This window comes from Chenopodium album, chromosome 6, assembly GCF_948465745.1.
Source record: "Chenopodium album chromosome 6, dcCheAlbu1.1, whole genome shotgun sequence".
In the NCBI taxonomy this organism is placed as follows: domain Eukaryota; kingdom Viridiplantae; phylum Streptophyta; class Magnoliopsida; order Caryophyllales; family Amaranthaceae; genus Chenopodium; species Chenopodium album.
This window is the reverse complement of record NC_137839.1, coordinates 31,314,740-31,327,870: the sequence shown is the minus strand read 5'-3', so window position 1 is coordinate 31,327,870 and position 13,131 is coordinate 31,314,740. Positions and strand designations below refer to the sequence as shown.

The 13,131-nt window shown below is 36.4% G+C and overlaps 1 protein-coding gene across 4 annotated transcripts; it reads right to left on the bottom strand.

The window, feature by feature from the left end:
• Nucleotides 1-1,448: 1,448 nt before the first annotated feature.
• LOC145635999 (uncharacterized) lies at nucleotides 1,449-5,030 on the bottom strand. Of its 4 annotated transcripts, none has more exons than XM_081687432.1 (6): nucleotides 4,908-5,030; nucleotides 2,900-4,343; nucleotides 2,527-2,835; nucleotides 2,305-2,423; nucleotides 1,921-2,203; nucleotides 1,449-1,820 (listed from the first exon to the last, which is right to left on the bottom strand). In XM_081687432.1, exons 2-5 carry the CDS (start codon nucleotides 2,982-2,984, stop codon nucleotides 2,159-2,161), a joined length of 558 nt encoding a protein of 185 aa, XP_081543558.1. In that variant the 5' UTR covers nucleotides 2,985-4,343; nucleotides 4,908-5,030; the 3' UTR covers nucleotides 1,449-1,820; nucleotides 1,921-2,158. The 4 variants fall into 4 exon arrangements, with proteins under 4 accessions (XP_081543558.1, XP_081543560.1, XP_081543557.1 ...); XM_081687434.1 differs by having other exon boundaries at nucleotides 2,527-2,804; XM_081687431.1 differs by lacking the exon at nucleotides 4,908-5,030 and adding an exon at nucleotides 4,834-4,875 and having other exon boundaries at nucleotides 2,527-2,804; nucleotides 2,900-3,006.
• Nucleotides 5,031-13,131: the final 8,101 nt, after the last annotated feature.

Sequence of the window (13,131 nt, the reverse complement as noted above, 5' to 3'; positions counted from 1 at the left end):
CAAACATAGTTTTAGGTATCGCGTTGCATATATTGTGTGGTGATGAAATTGTAAAAAAGGAAGAGCTAGTAGAGGCCGTACTAGGTCTAGGATGACGATTCCCCTCTAAAACGAACATTATCTTAGTACCTGTAAGGAGGGTGATCCCATCGTAAGGGGTACTCTCCTTAAATTCCCTTAGCCACTTAAAAGCCTAGGAATTTATACTTGTTAAGGTGTAGTAGGATTTGAATTCATGACTGTTTGGGGGACCTTGAATTAGAATTGATTCCATCATCACGCTTTTTTAAAAGAAACAAGTAGGAGTCGCCAATGAGTTTTAGGAAAAACTCATAAACCTCGTCCATGCCCTTCTTCCATGTGGAGTTCATGGAATAATTAGCACAAATCATAAGTTTACCCATGCCCAAATTGGTCTATAAACCAGAAATGAGTTCGGGAGCGAGGTTACTAAGATAATGTTCGTTTTAGAGGGGAATCGTCATCCTAGCCCTAGTACGGCCTCTACTAGCTCTTCCTTTTACAAAATTTATTCACCAAACAATATATGCAACACGATACCTAAAACTATGTTAGTTGATTTTATTTACAAGCATTAATTCACGTAGGAATCACATTGCAAAGTCGCTATTCTTATTTAATAATATTCGTGAAAGAACAATAAATAAACAAGATTCGCCTTGGCTTAGGTGATCAACCAACAATTTTTTAATTCAATTCTAGTCTTTATTTAACGAAAGATATTATGTGGAATTGATTAATTAATTATTTTAAAAGTGATCAAACAACACTAATTAATTAATTAATTAATTAAAGTCCTTTTAAACAAGAAAAATAAAAGTGATTTAACTAAGTGCTCGGGAATTTACCACTTCTCTTTGCTAGATCTCCGTTTAGAACACTTATGGACACCTTCTTGTTGGGGAACCTCCACCATAGTAACAAAGTATCGAAAGGGTGAGTGTTTAGGATAAGAGGGCTAGGTTGCACAAGTTCACAAGTTATTTCGCCAGAGTTTTAGATTAATTTATGTCCATTGAAGCCTCAACTCGGTTTAAGCTCGTATTTATAGAGAAGGATTAGGTTTAGGGTTTCGAGCAATCTGGCGCAGCAGGTGTCGTGCGCAACAGATGAAGTTGTGCGCGGCAACCCAGCGCATTGAGTTGCGCTGCTATGTGCAGCGCAACTATTGGTCTTGCGCGCGGCTTTATGGTAAGATTTAATTTTATATTTTCCGTATAATTTCCGAATAATTACAAATCTTCCGCAGCGCAACTCTGAAAGTTGCGATAGGTGTCAGGATCGGGATCATACTTTGGATCGATAAGGGGGGGTAGGATCGGATCGGTAGGATCGGATTGTAGAATCGTAAGATCCTATAAAATTTGAGGAAATAAGCAACCAAATTGGTTAACTATGCCTAGTACATGTTTCTTAAGTAAAAATAATTGTTAGAAAACACACTTTTGTTCATATATAATCGTTGTTACATAATTAAGATGATTTTACAAATAATTTAAAGCGTACAAAGTCCAAATAGTATAAGAAAAACATAGTTCAAACATCATAACAGCTAAAAAAACTTAATAATCAACAAACTAACAACAACTACTCTTCATTATAACCAAAATTCTTATCATTGGCATCATCGAAGCTCCCTGTTCCGGATGTTCCTGTTCCTGTTCCCGTTCCCGTTACATACCTATCAAGATCACCAAAGTCTGTTTCTAAATTTCTAGAATCATCAACCTCATTTGAAGCAACACAAGCAGCTATGTCGTCGTCGTCATCACTAATTACAAGTTGCTCAACATTCACATCTACGGGAAAGAGATTAAAGAAAGTTACTAATTACATATTACAGATCTATTAGAGGAATGTAACACATCACATTATTATTATTTTCACAAAAAAACTTACTTTGAGATGGATCATCATTGTTTTCACCCACTACATTTGAGGCTTCTCTAGCTGCTCTTCTAGAAGCTCTATCAAGGACATTCAACCATGCTCCATTTTCAGGGAGAACAGGCTCCTTAATTTCTGTAATCCATTCATCATCCGAAGACATGTCATCTAATGTAATTGGGGCTTGATACTTGGAAGCTCTTTATGTTGTTTTTGCTTTAGTTTGAGATTGTACATAACAAATACCAAATCATTCATTTTTTTTGTGTAAACGATTTCGCTTCTTTGTATGCACCTAAGTATAACATTGGAAAAAAGAGGAAAAATATATTATATGCCTAGTTATATTACCAAGCTACAATTAACTTCTTATTTTAGATATATAAGCAAGCTTACCATCTCAAACGCACTCCAATTCCGCTCACAACCAGAGGAGCTACAAGTTAAGCTCAAAATCCGAGTAGCAAATTTTTTAAGTTCTGGGCATTCATCTCCATATGAATCCCACCAATCAGCTGTACAAGTATATAACAACCAGAATGCAAAATATAAAACTCAGTACTAAATCATTAACATTAAGAACTAAAAAAGGAAAAAAAAAAAAGTTGATGAATGAACCTGGTGAATTTTTATCTCTAGCCATCACAGCAGTAGGCAATCCAAATAAACCTCGTGCATTATGAAAGGAATCAAGTTGCAAATCAATCATTACTCGTTCATCGGGGTCATGGACCATTCTTTGTAAACAAGCATACAAGCCAATTTTGACGTCTGCATTGGGTTTGAAGTTTGGTTTGAAATGAATTTGTGGGTTCAGATAGTAACCAGCAGCATGCAATGGCCTATGGAGTTGAGCCTCCCATCGCTCATCGACAATATCCAACACAGGTGTATAACTAAAAAAAATATATAACATGCAAACAAATACTACAATATTGAAATTATAAGTAAAATAAAAAGAAGAAAACAAAACTAAATCAAAATTACTTACTTTCTTTCCACATTGTTGAAATTTTCCTTGATTTGAATTTTGGCTTGCTCCATTGCTTCATAGATGAATCCCATGGCTGGTTCATCTGAGTCCACCATTCTAAGCACCTTAACAAGGGGAAGGGCGGCTTTCAAGCATGTTATTACTTATTACTCCATGCCAAAACCCACGAGTATCAAAAACTGTACGTTGAACCTTCTTTCCTTCCATAGATTTAGCAAACCTACTTGTTCTCCACTTAGAAGACGTGAACATTGCTATCAATGGTCCTTTTTCCTCATTTAGACATCTAAAAGTCAAGTAAGATGTTGCAAATCGAGTAACACCAGGCCTTATTAACTCTCTTTCTTTTGTGAACACCTTTAGCCAAGTGAGCACCATTGTTCGAGAATATATGAAAGTGGTTATCCTCCTACCTTTTGAAATTGTTACATTATGTACTCTGATTTTCTTATCTAAATCCTCTAGCATCAAATCAATGCAATGTGTAGCACAAGGTGTCCAAAAAAGTTTAGTCCTCTTTTCCATTTACATCTCTCCGGCAGCCTTTTGATGCATTATCTGTAACAACTTGTACAATGTTTTCCTCCCCTACTTTTTCTACCACAGCATCTAGCATATCAAACACTTTATCTGCAGTTTTAGAGATATCTGATGTGTCAAGAGAAGATAAGTAAACAGTACCTTTAGGGCTATTCACCAAAAAATTGCAAATTGATCTTTTTTTTGTATCACTCCATCCATCTGACATAATAGTGCAACATGTTTTCTTCCATTCAGATTTAAACTCCTCAAGCATACCCATTACACTAGCTACTTCCTTGTTCAAACACTTCACCCTAATTTCATGATAACTTGGTGGCTTCAATCCAATTCCATATTTAGCAATCTTTTCAACCATCAAAGGAAATTCTGGATTATTTACAGCATTAAAAGAGATGGCACTAGTATAAAAAAAAACCTTGCTATATGTTGGCATACTTCTTCCCTTTCTTCTCTTTTATATTTTTGATTTAGTGTTGTTTGTATTTAACTCCTCTTTGCAGTCACAAAAGTATCCATGGGTCCCTTACCCTTTCGATTAGAAGCTTGTCCTTCTTGGTTCACTTCATGATTGTACTCATCATCATCACCAATAACAGTATATTTTCTTTTCTTCTTTAATGATTCTAGTTCATTTTGATGTAAAATAGCTCTAATTTGTTCTTTAACCTCATCAGGGGCTTGGAAACAAACTTCAACATTAGAGTGAGTGCCAGCTATGTGATGTTTTAGCCTGAAGATACCACCAGATCGCACAATACCACAATAATTACACCTCACTTTCTTAGCAGCTTTATCCACCTCAGTTCCATGTTCCCAACCCGGGTCTAATCTATTTCCAGGAGCATTTTTCCTTTTTTTTTTTTTTTGTAGAACTTGACATAGTTTAAATTGGGTTAACCTGAAAGTAAGCTACTACAGTATCAGAAGGAAATCCAGAATAATCAACATTTTTACAGCATATAATTTTATATCACATGAACATTAATTCTTATGACTTTAAAAACCCATTAATTCTTATGACTTTAAAAACCCATTAATTCTCTGTTAATCACAACAATTAACAAGAAAATAACTTTTTAAGATAAGCAAACTAACAAAGTAACAATAATATGTCACTAAATTAAGAATGTTTATAAAAAATAAATAAATAAAAAGTCACGAAATTAATATGGAGTATGAAAAAAATGCAACTTCAGCAACATGTAATTGGGCATTTGAGTTGATCAACTTACCCACCAAATTTGCCTCAAAATTAATCGAATATACAAAAATTGAATAAGTAAAAAAACTAAAGTACAGCAAATTACTTCACCAAATCTCATCAATCTCATGAATTTCTAATTTCTATTGAAAAAAAAATCGACAAGTAGTGAAGTAGTATTATTTACCTTGTATATAATTGATAATAGCATGCAATTTGACTACTAAAAAAATCGACAAGTAGTGAAGTAGTATTATTTACCTTCAATTTTGAGCTTTGATTCGAGCAAAGATCTATCAAGAGCTGCGTTTCAGTAAGTGTTAGGGCTTCAAATAGAGAAAGGAGAAACGTTTAATCTTTTGAGGTAATTATTTTGGGCCTTAAAATAAAGATCGTATGTTTTGGGCTCTATTTAAGAGTCTTTACTTAGGATCGTATTGGAATCGCGATCCCACCGATTCCACACGATCCTACTACGACCCTGGCTCATTTACGACTTTAGCTTTGATCCGGATCGATTTGTAATATCCGGATCGCGATTCTAACAACTATGGTCTATAAACTAGAAATGAGTTCGGGAGCGAGGGTACTAAGATAATGTTCCTTTTAAAGGGGAATCGTCATCCTAGCCCTAGTACGGCCTCTAGTAGTTCTTCCTTTTACAAAATTTCATCACCAAACAATATATGCAACACGATACCTAAAACTATGTTAGTTGATTTTATTTACAAGCATTAATTCACGTAGGAATTACATTGCAAAGTCGCTATTCTAATTTAATAATATTCGTGAAAGAACAATAAATAAACAAGATTCGCCTTGGCTTAGGTGATCAACCAACAATTTTTAATTCAATTCTAGTCTTTATTTAACGCAAGATATTATGTGGAATTGATTAATTAATTATTTTAAAAGTGATCAAATAACACTAATTAATTAATTAATTAATTAAAGTCCTTTTAAACAAGAAAAATAAAGGTGATTTAACTAAGTGCTCGGGAATTTACCACTTCTCTTTGTTAGATCTCCGTTTAGAACACTTATGGACACCTTCTTGTTGGGGAACCTCCACCGTAGTAACAAAGTATCAAAAGGGTGAGTGTTTAGGACAAGAAAGTTAGGTTGGACAAGTTCACAAGTTATTTCGCCAGAGTTTTAGGTTAATTTCTGTCCGTTGAAGCCTCGGTTTAAGCTCGTATTTATAGGGAATGATTAGGTTAGGTGTAGACACCCATTTGTGTCTCCCCAAAACCAAACCCAGTGATGAGTACCTTTCACGTCGAATCATGATCGAATGAAACGAAAGTGTGGAAAGGTCTAGTGTTGCGGAAAGTTTTATTTCTTTTCCTTTCTCTTCTCTCTGTTTTTGAAAACTTTATTTTAAGAAAACAGCCAATCCAGTTTGGTTGGTCCATAATATGGGTCCAATAGTGGTGTAGTTGGATGGGGCTTGCAAAGACCTTTCCAACGATATATTATAAGCCCAATTCCGATGAATATTGAGGAATTTATGGCCAATTTACTAAACTGGGCCCGGTTTGAGTTTTAAGTACGGCCCAATGATCTAGGGGAGGGCCTAATATGATTTATCATTCCTAATGTAATTAGGAATGGTTTTGGTCTTCTAGAACATTCTAGAAGGTCTTATCATTCATAATTCAATTAGGATTCTTTAGAGTTTTAATTAGATCAAATAGCATTTTCGACTGAAATTATATTATTTTATCTTCCAGTACGGTAAAATTATCAGATTTTCGAAAACGCGTTAAAATCCGGTTTGGCGTCCAACCCCAGGCCTTGGCGCCTGGAATCAAGATTAGCGCCAGACGCCAGAATTGGCGCCTGGCGCTAGCCACAGTTCCTGGCGCCAATGAGCCAGGTCTGGCGCCAAGGTGGATTTGTGGTCTTCATACTCTGTTTTGATAAATTATCTTTTTTGGATGATTTTCTCTATAAATATCGTATCAAAAACTCCGTTTTCATTCACGAATTCTCCTTATTCTTAAGTCTTCATCAACTATCTTCATCATCTACATCTATCATTCACCAATTCTCTCTATTCTTAAGTCTTAACCAACTCTCATCAAGATTTTCTTGATTATTCTCTCTCTCTCTCTCTTTTTCTAAACTAGCCTTTTCTCAAATAAATAATTCCGCATTCATTAGATCTTGATACACCTAGCCATATTCGAAGTTGCCTTCGCCCTAGACGTGAAAGGTTTTAATTTCTGAGGGTTTGGTCCCAAATCTCTCTTTCAATTATTTAATTTAATTATTTTGTTTATTATTTTCCTTGAAGTTACTAACGTGTGTATTTTGTAATTAGAAAGAGGCACGAAGCATCCAAGTAAGTGCTTTAATTGATTTATTGATATTATGATGTAGAAATCATGTTTATATTGTTGTTATGATTCCTAGTATCATGTCTAGGGTAACTTTAATATCAAGTATGATTAAAAGTACGATGATGCCTTTTATTCTATTCCTAATATTTATTCATGTTAGTATCATGTTAGGGCTAAAGACTTGATTTTTATTGTTTAGTGACATGCTAGGGTTTGTTATTAATCTTGTTAGTATCATGCCTAGGATCTTGCTGTGCTTTAACATGATTATGATGATTATGATTATTATATTTATGATTGATATTATTTTTTATTAATGATGTTGATTATTTATTATGTTGCTTGATATGCATATTTTTATATTGTTATTGCTTGATCACCTTTTATGCATGTTTAAAGGGAATTGGTATTTGCAATCACGCTTAATAAGATAATTAATAATCTTGTTAGGTTAATTGTGATTATAATTCAAGTGATCGCCAATAATAGATTTATTTGTGCATTAATGTTCAACCAACATAGATTAAACAGGTTTAGGGTTAATCCTATTGATTGTATGTTAGTCAGAAAGCGCACATGAATACGAGCAGAATAAAGTAGAGGCCTATTATTAGGGCAGGTTCAATCTCTTTTAGGTTGGATTTGTACCATCATCCCCGAACCCTTATTTGGTTCATGACCTTATGGAGTTGACGATCTCTTGGATCGTTAAGGGGTGTAACCTTCACCTCGTGATGGTTTACAAGTTCCTTAAAAACTTGTTGGCGACTCTTTTGCTCTATCTTCTTCCCTTTTGGACGCCACCGTACTTTAGTGTATGATCACAGTGGGGTTCAAGCTAGTGGGATTTTTAAGGCTTGAAACTATTCCCCACAGTTTTTGGCGACTCCGCTGGGGAGGATTTCTATTTTATTTCCTGAATTTGTTTCGGCAATGATTTAGAATGAGTGGATGAGACTCGAAAAGTTCTAAGTATTTCATGTGCGTAATTTTGATTAACATTGTGGCATATGCATAAAAAGGTTCTCATTGGAAAGACCATCCGTAATGAGTAAAAAACATAGGATTTTACACGTAGGAAATTTGAGAAATGTCTTTCACAACTAGGACTGAAATAACACCGCGCGAAACTGGATGATTTTATTGAGCACAGAAAGCTGCTGAGGCATGTGGGAAGTAGCGTCAGGGGCCAGAGCTTGGCGCCACACTTTTAGCCGTAGCGCCAGACGCCAGTATTGGCGCCAGGCGCTACAGTTAAAAGTTGGCGCCAGTCTCTGTTTGCTGGCGCCAATTTCCCCCAATACCGAGCCAGAAATATGCGTTCTAATTTCGACCGGTTTTTCGTATTGTTTGCTCGATCCTACTTCCTGACTGAATTTTTTCTCACTTTTCTGAAACCCATATGTGTTCTACATATGGACATAACCCTCTGGGAATTCATGCTCTATCTACCCGATTGAACGCTCCTGGCAACAAAGGGTACATCTGAGAGGTTGAATTCACCAAACCATGGAAGCGAGTTTTTTCTAAAAAACTCGCGGTGTTCTATCCACACGCGTTAACCCTTCACGGTTAGGCTTCTACGCGGTGCATCTGGACAATTAACCATGGACCCTATTTGACTAAACCATATCCCGAACTTTAGAGAACTAGAGCCATGGTTAGGTTGCAAACTCATTGCATCATATTGTGCCTACTTGACTAATTGTGCATTATTTGTTGTGCATACTCTATGTGATTTTTCCTAACCGTTTGTTTGACTTGTGTTAAGACTAAATAAACTGATTAATGACAAAATGACTTTGTTTAATTAATTAATTAATTAATTTGAGCTAATAAATAAACATAAAATCGAGTCAAAGCTCCTTTAAGTCAACCCGGATTTTTATTCCCGTATACTGCACAAACGTCAACTTGTTTTGGTCATATCTGGAGTTCTAGAAAGAACTACGAGTCGTACAACCTATGGATCTGTAGCCCCGAGTTTTTTCTTTAATTTGGCGCTGGTTTCATTCAAATAAAAGTCGCAGATAAAAAGTTATGACTAAAATACCACAGTCTGTCCAGTTTAATACATATACGTGAAGTCTTAACTTAGTCTTTGCTTGAGTCTAGCCACATAGTCTACCCACATGGTCATGACACGAGTCTTAAAGTACCATATACACTCACTAGTCTTAGCACACACTTTGAGCACATGTCACCATGGCCATGTCTTAGGTTCATGCATGAGTCGGTCTTTTCCGTCATTTGAGTTGGGGGGTACATTCTATCCCTAATTCTTCATATCCCTCCACCTCCATCATTTTTTTCTTTTTTCACTTTCTATTCTATCTTTCTTCACTCCTTCCATCCATGTGTGTTGAATCGAGTTTGAGTAATATGATTGACAAACAAAAAATGAGGGTAATGATGAAACAACACAAAACAAGAGGCGAGCTTCAATGAAAAGATTTCATGACCTCTTTTTCTATTTCTTTTTTATTTTTTCCTTTCCCCAATAAGTCTAGCATAGGCACCTTTTCTTTTCCTTTAGATTAATTTTGTAATTTTTCTTTTCTTTTCCCTTTTTAATAAAATGAGCATTTATTTCCTTATATATGATTATTTCATTGCATTGCATTTAAAAAAAAAAAAAAAAAAAAAAAAAAAAAAAAAAAAAAAAAAAAAATCAAAAACAAATCCATGTCGAATTAAGCACAAGGTATACCAATGATTTGAGGCACCCCTTGTAGCCATATCATATCTCCTTTCGCCCTTCAATTATACAATCCTTTCTTCATAAACCACTTTGAGCCTCGTCTAACGATAGACCCTTCTTTTTTCAACCTACATCTACCTAACCTTGGGATGGGATGGTGTGCAACTTATGCAATTCTAAAGAAAGCTTGAGCAAATTCAAAAGAAAGCAATAGCAAAAAAATAAGCAATAATAAAAAAAAAACGAAAACAAGTGTACAAAAGGGTAAGTGTTCCAATGTCTTTGATATGAAAGTATCTTCGATAAGAACACGTCTCAGATTGCGTCTCTTATCGAGTGCTCGGTACCGTGCCTGAGAAACATGAATGCCAAGTGAGTGATAGACCGCATGATCGGGATTGCCCACACTTATTAAAATAAAATAAATGCTAAAGCAAAAGAAAGAGCTAAAAAAAAGAAGAGTAGAAAACCTCAAGCATGAAAATACAAATATTCAAAAGCAAGGTTGCACACCTTTGGGGCTTATCTAGGGTCTTGATCCTTTATCCCCTTCTTCTTTAAACCTTTAGCCTAACCACGTTACAACCCTTAAAAAGACCTTTTTGAGGTATACACACTTGTGCGAGGTTTGGCTAGAGCTACGTTCGGCCTGATTCCTAACGGATACGTAGGCAACCTCACATCGAGGTGTGGCCGTAATAAACATGCATTCATATTCACATTCACACACTTACACCATGATCATATGAAGGAATTCCCTATGCTCATCCCTTTTCATTTAGAGCTAGACTTGGGGGCTTGATCCCTATATTATTAGCTCACCTAGCCTAAGAGTCACCACCATTTGACTCTTTTCAATATATTTTTCCACACACTTAGCTCTTGCGGCCTAGCTTTAGTGTCACTTTCACACACCGCACAGATACATGACCAAATAGTCTTTCCCTTAGGAACCCTTTGTCATGAAATCTTAACACAACATTGAAGCATGCCTTATCGCTCATCACTCATAATTGTCATTGCATCACGAAGTATGAAGTGCTTAACCTCCGTGCCTAAGTTACCCAAATACTTTCATCATGGAGTCAACAGTTGAGATAGCCTAGGATGAATTAATCCTTGCACCTTGAGAGATAGTATCGAATGACATTTGACTAAGCTCATTCAACATGCATCTTCAAACTTTTGATTTTTCTTTTTCACGTCTTTCTTTTTCGGGAGAAAGTCGGTACCCTCCACAATTGACGGAAAATTTTTGCTTTTTTGCTTTTTTCGAGTCGTACGATCACATTACAATGCACACACGAGTCATGTACACATTGAGTCATGTCGTGTCATATCATTTTGATTTGAGTCTAACACATGTGTCATTACACTTCGAGTCGAGTCAACCTCGAGTCAGTCAATCATATCGAGTCAAGTTTATGCCTTGAGTCGTGTCGAGTCGATGAGTCAAGCAACGCTAAACCTTAGGTCAACCCTAAGACAATTAAAAAGATTGGCAAAGTTCTATAGTAAAAAATAAATACAGGTGCAGCAGAACAGGGAAGACCCTACTCCAGCGCCTGGCGCCAGAGATATTTCAGTAGTGACAGAGCTCGAAGCCTCCCAGAAAGGTGATTTCGACCTCATGCAGCAATTTCGGGTTCCTTCGTACGCCAGTTAGCCCCTATAAGCAATTTGACATGATTAGTAGTCGGTTTGATTACAATTGTAATAAGTGATCGATCTGACGAAAAATCGTCTCACTTAGCTTAAGCGCCTAAAACACTGGCTCATTACAATCGGTTCAAAAGCAAGCACTTAAACGACAATATTTCCAAATATGGATTGTCGCGCATTCTTATTAAACGACAAAGTTTTCCAAAAATCGGATTGTCATCCCCAACTGACAATATTTCCAAAAATGGATTGTCGTGCATCTTCTTCAACGACAATTTTTCCAAGATTAGATTTTCATCTCTGGCAAAGTTTCCAAGCGTGGATTGTCGTGCTCCTTCTTTGTTTGGCAAGTTTTTCCAAGTTCGGATTGTCATACATTCATAGATCGCTGGCAAGTTTTCCGAGATTGGATTGTCATACACCCAGTTCCCTATAGCAAAATTTCCCAAAGGATTGTTGTAGGTTTCTATTCATCATAAATATCGGCAAAAGTTCCTCAACGTGGATTGTCATTCATTTCAGTAAGTGGCAAATTTTCCCGAAGTGGATTGTCGGTCGACTCTTTTTTGCAAATGTTCCAAGACGCGGATTGTCAATAGTGGCAATATTTCCTCAAAAGGATTATCGCATAGCGTTGGCAAATTTCCAAGGTGGATTGCTTTCAAGAGTTATATTCCAAGATGTGGATTGTCGATCGTAGCAAAGTTCTTATGAAAGATTGTTACGAAGCATTGGCAACTTTTCCAAAAATTGGATTTTGGCAAATTTTCTGAGATACGGATTGTCGCTTCATCGTGGCAACATTTCCAAGGATGGATTGTTACGAAGCATTGACAACTTTCCCTAAATCGGATTGTCATACATCATACAAGAGTTATGTTGGCAACTATTCCCAAAGAAAAGAGGATTGTCATCACAGCAAAAGCACCGACATACTGGTTCACAAGCAGCAAAGCGCCGACGTACTGGCATAGCATCATTAAGGATTAAAAACCAGTGATCTTTTCGAAGACTATCACAGCGGGGAAAAGAAGCTCTTTGTTCAGAGACGAGTGAACATCGAAACAGCAAGATGGCGTTCTCTAGCTTGTAGAAAGTCATCAAACAAAATACAGCAACAATCGGTTACTTTCAGAGACGTGTGCTCGACGGTGCAAGATACGCGTTTCTTAACTCTTCTATCTATTTAACTAATGCTTGTTTTGCAGGTATCGGCGTTACAAGATTGATTTAGGATCGCAGAACGTTTTGAATCATTCTCCGTCCCTATCGCTACTTTGACTTTCGTTTTCGAAACTTGCGTTTCTCCAAACTCAGTCAAAGTGGGGGCTTCTGTAGACACCCATTTGTGCCTGCCCAAAACCAAACCCAGTGATGAGTACCTTTCACGTCGAATCATGATTGAATGAAACGAAAGTGTGGAAAGGTCTAGTGTTGCGGAAAGTTTTATTTCTTTTCCTTTCTCTTCTCTCTGTTTTTGAAAACTTTATTTTAAGAAAACAGCCAATCCAGTTTGGTTGGTCCATAATATGGGTCCAATAGTGGTGTAGTTGGATGGGGCTTGCAAAGACCTTTCCAACGATATATTATAAGCCTAATTCCGATGAATATTGAGGAATTTATGGCCAATTTACTAAACTGGGCCCGGTTTGAGTTTTAAGTACGGCCCAATGATCTAGGGGAGGGCCTAATATGATTTATCATTCCTAATGTAATTAGGAATGGTTTTGGTCTTCTAGAACATTCTAGAAGGTCTTATCATTCATAATTCAATTAG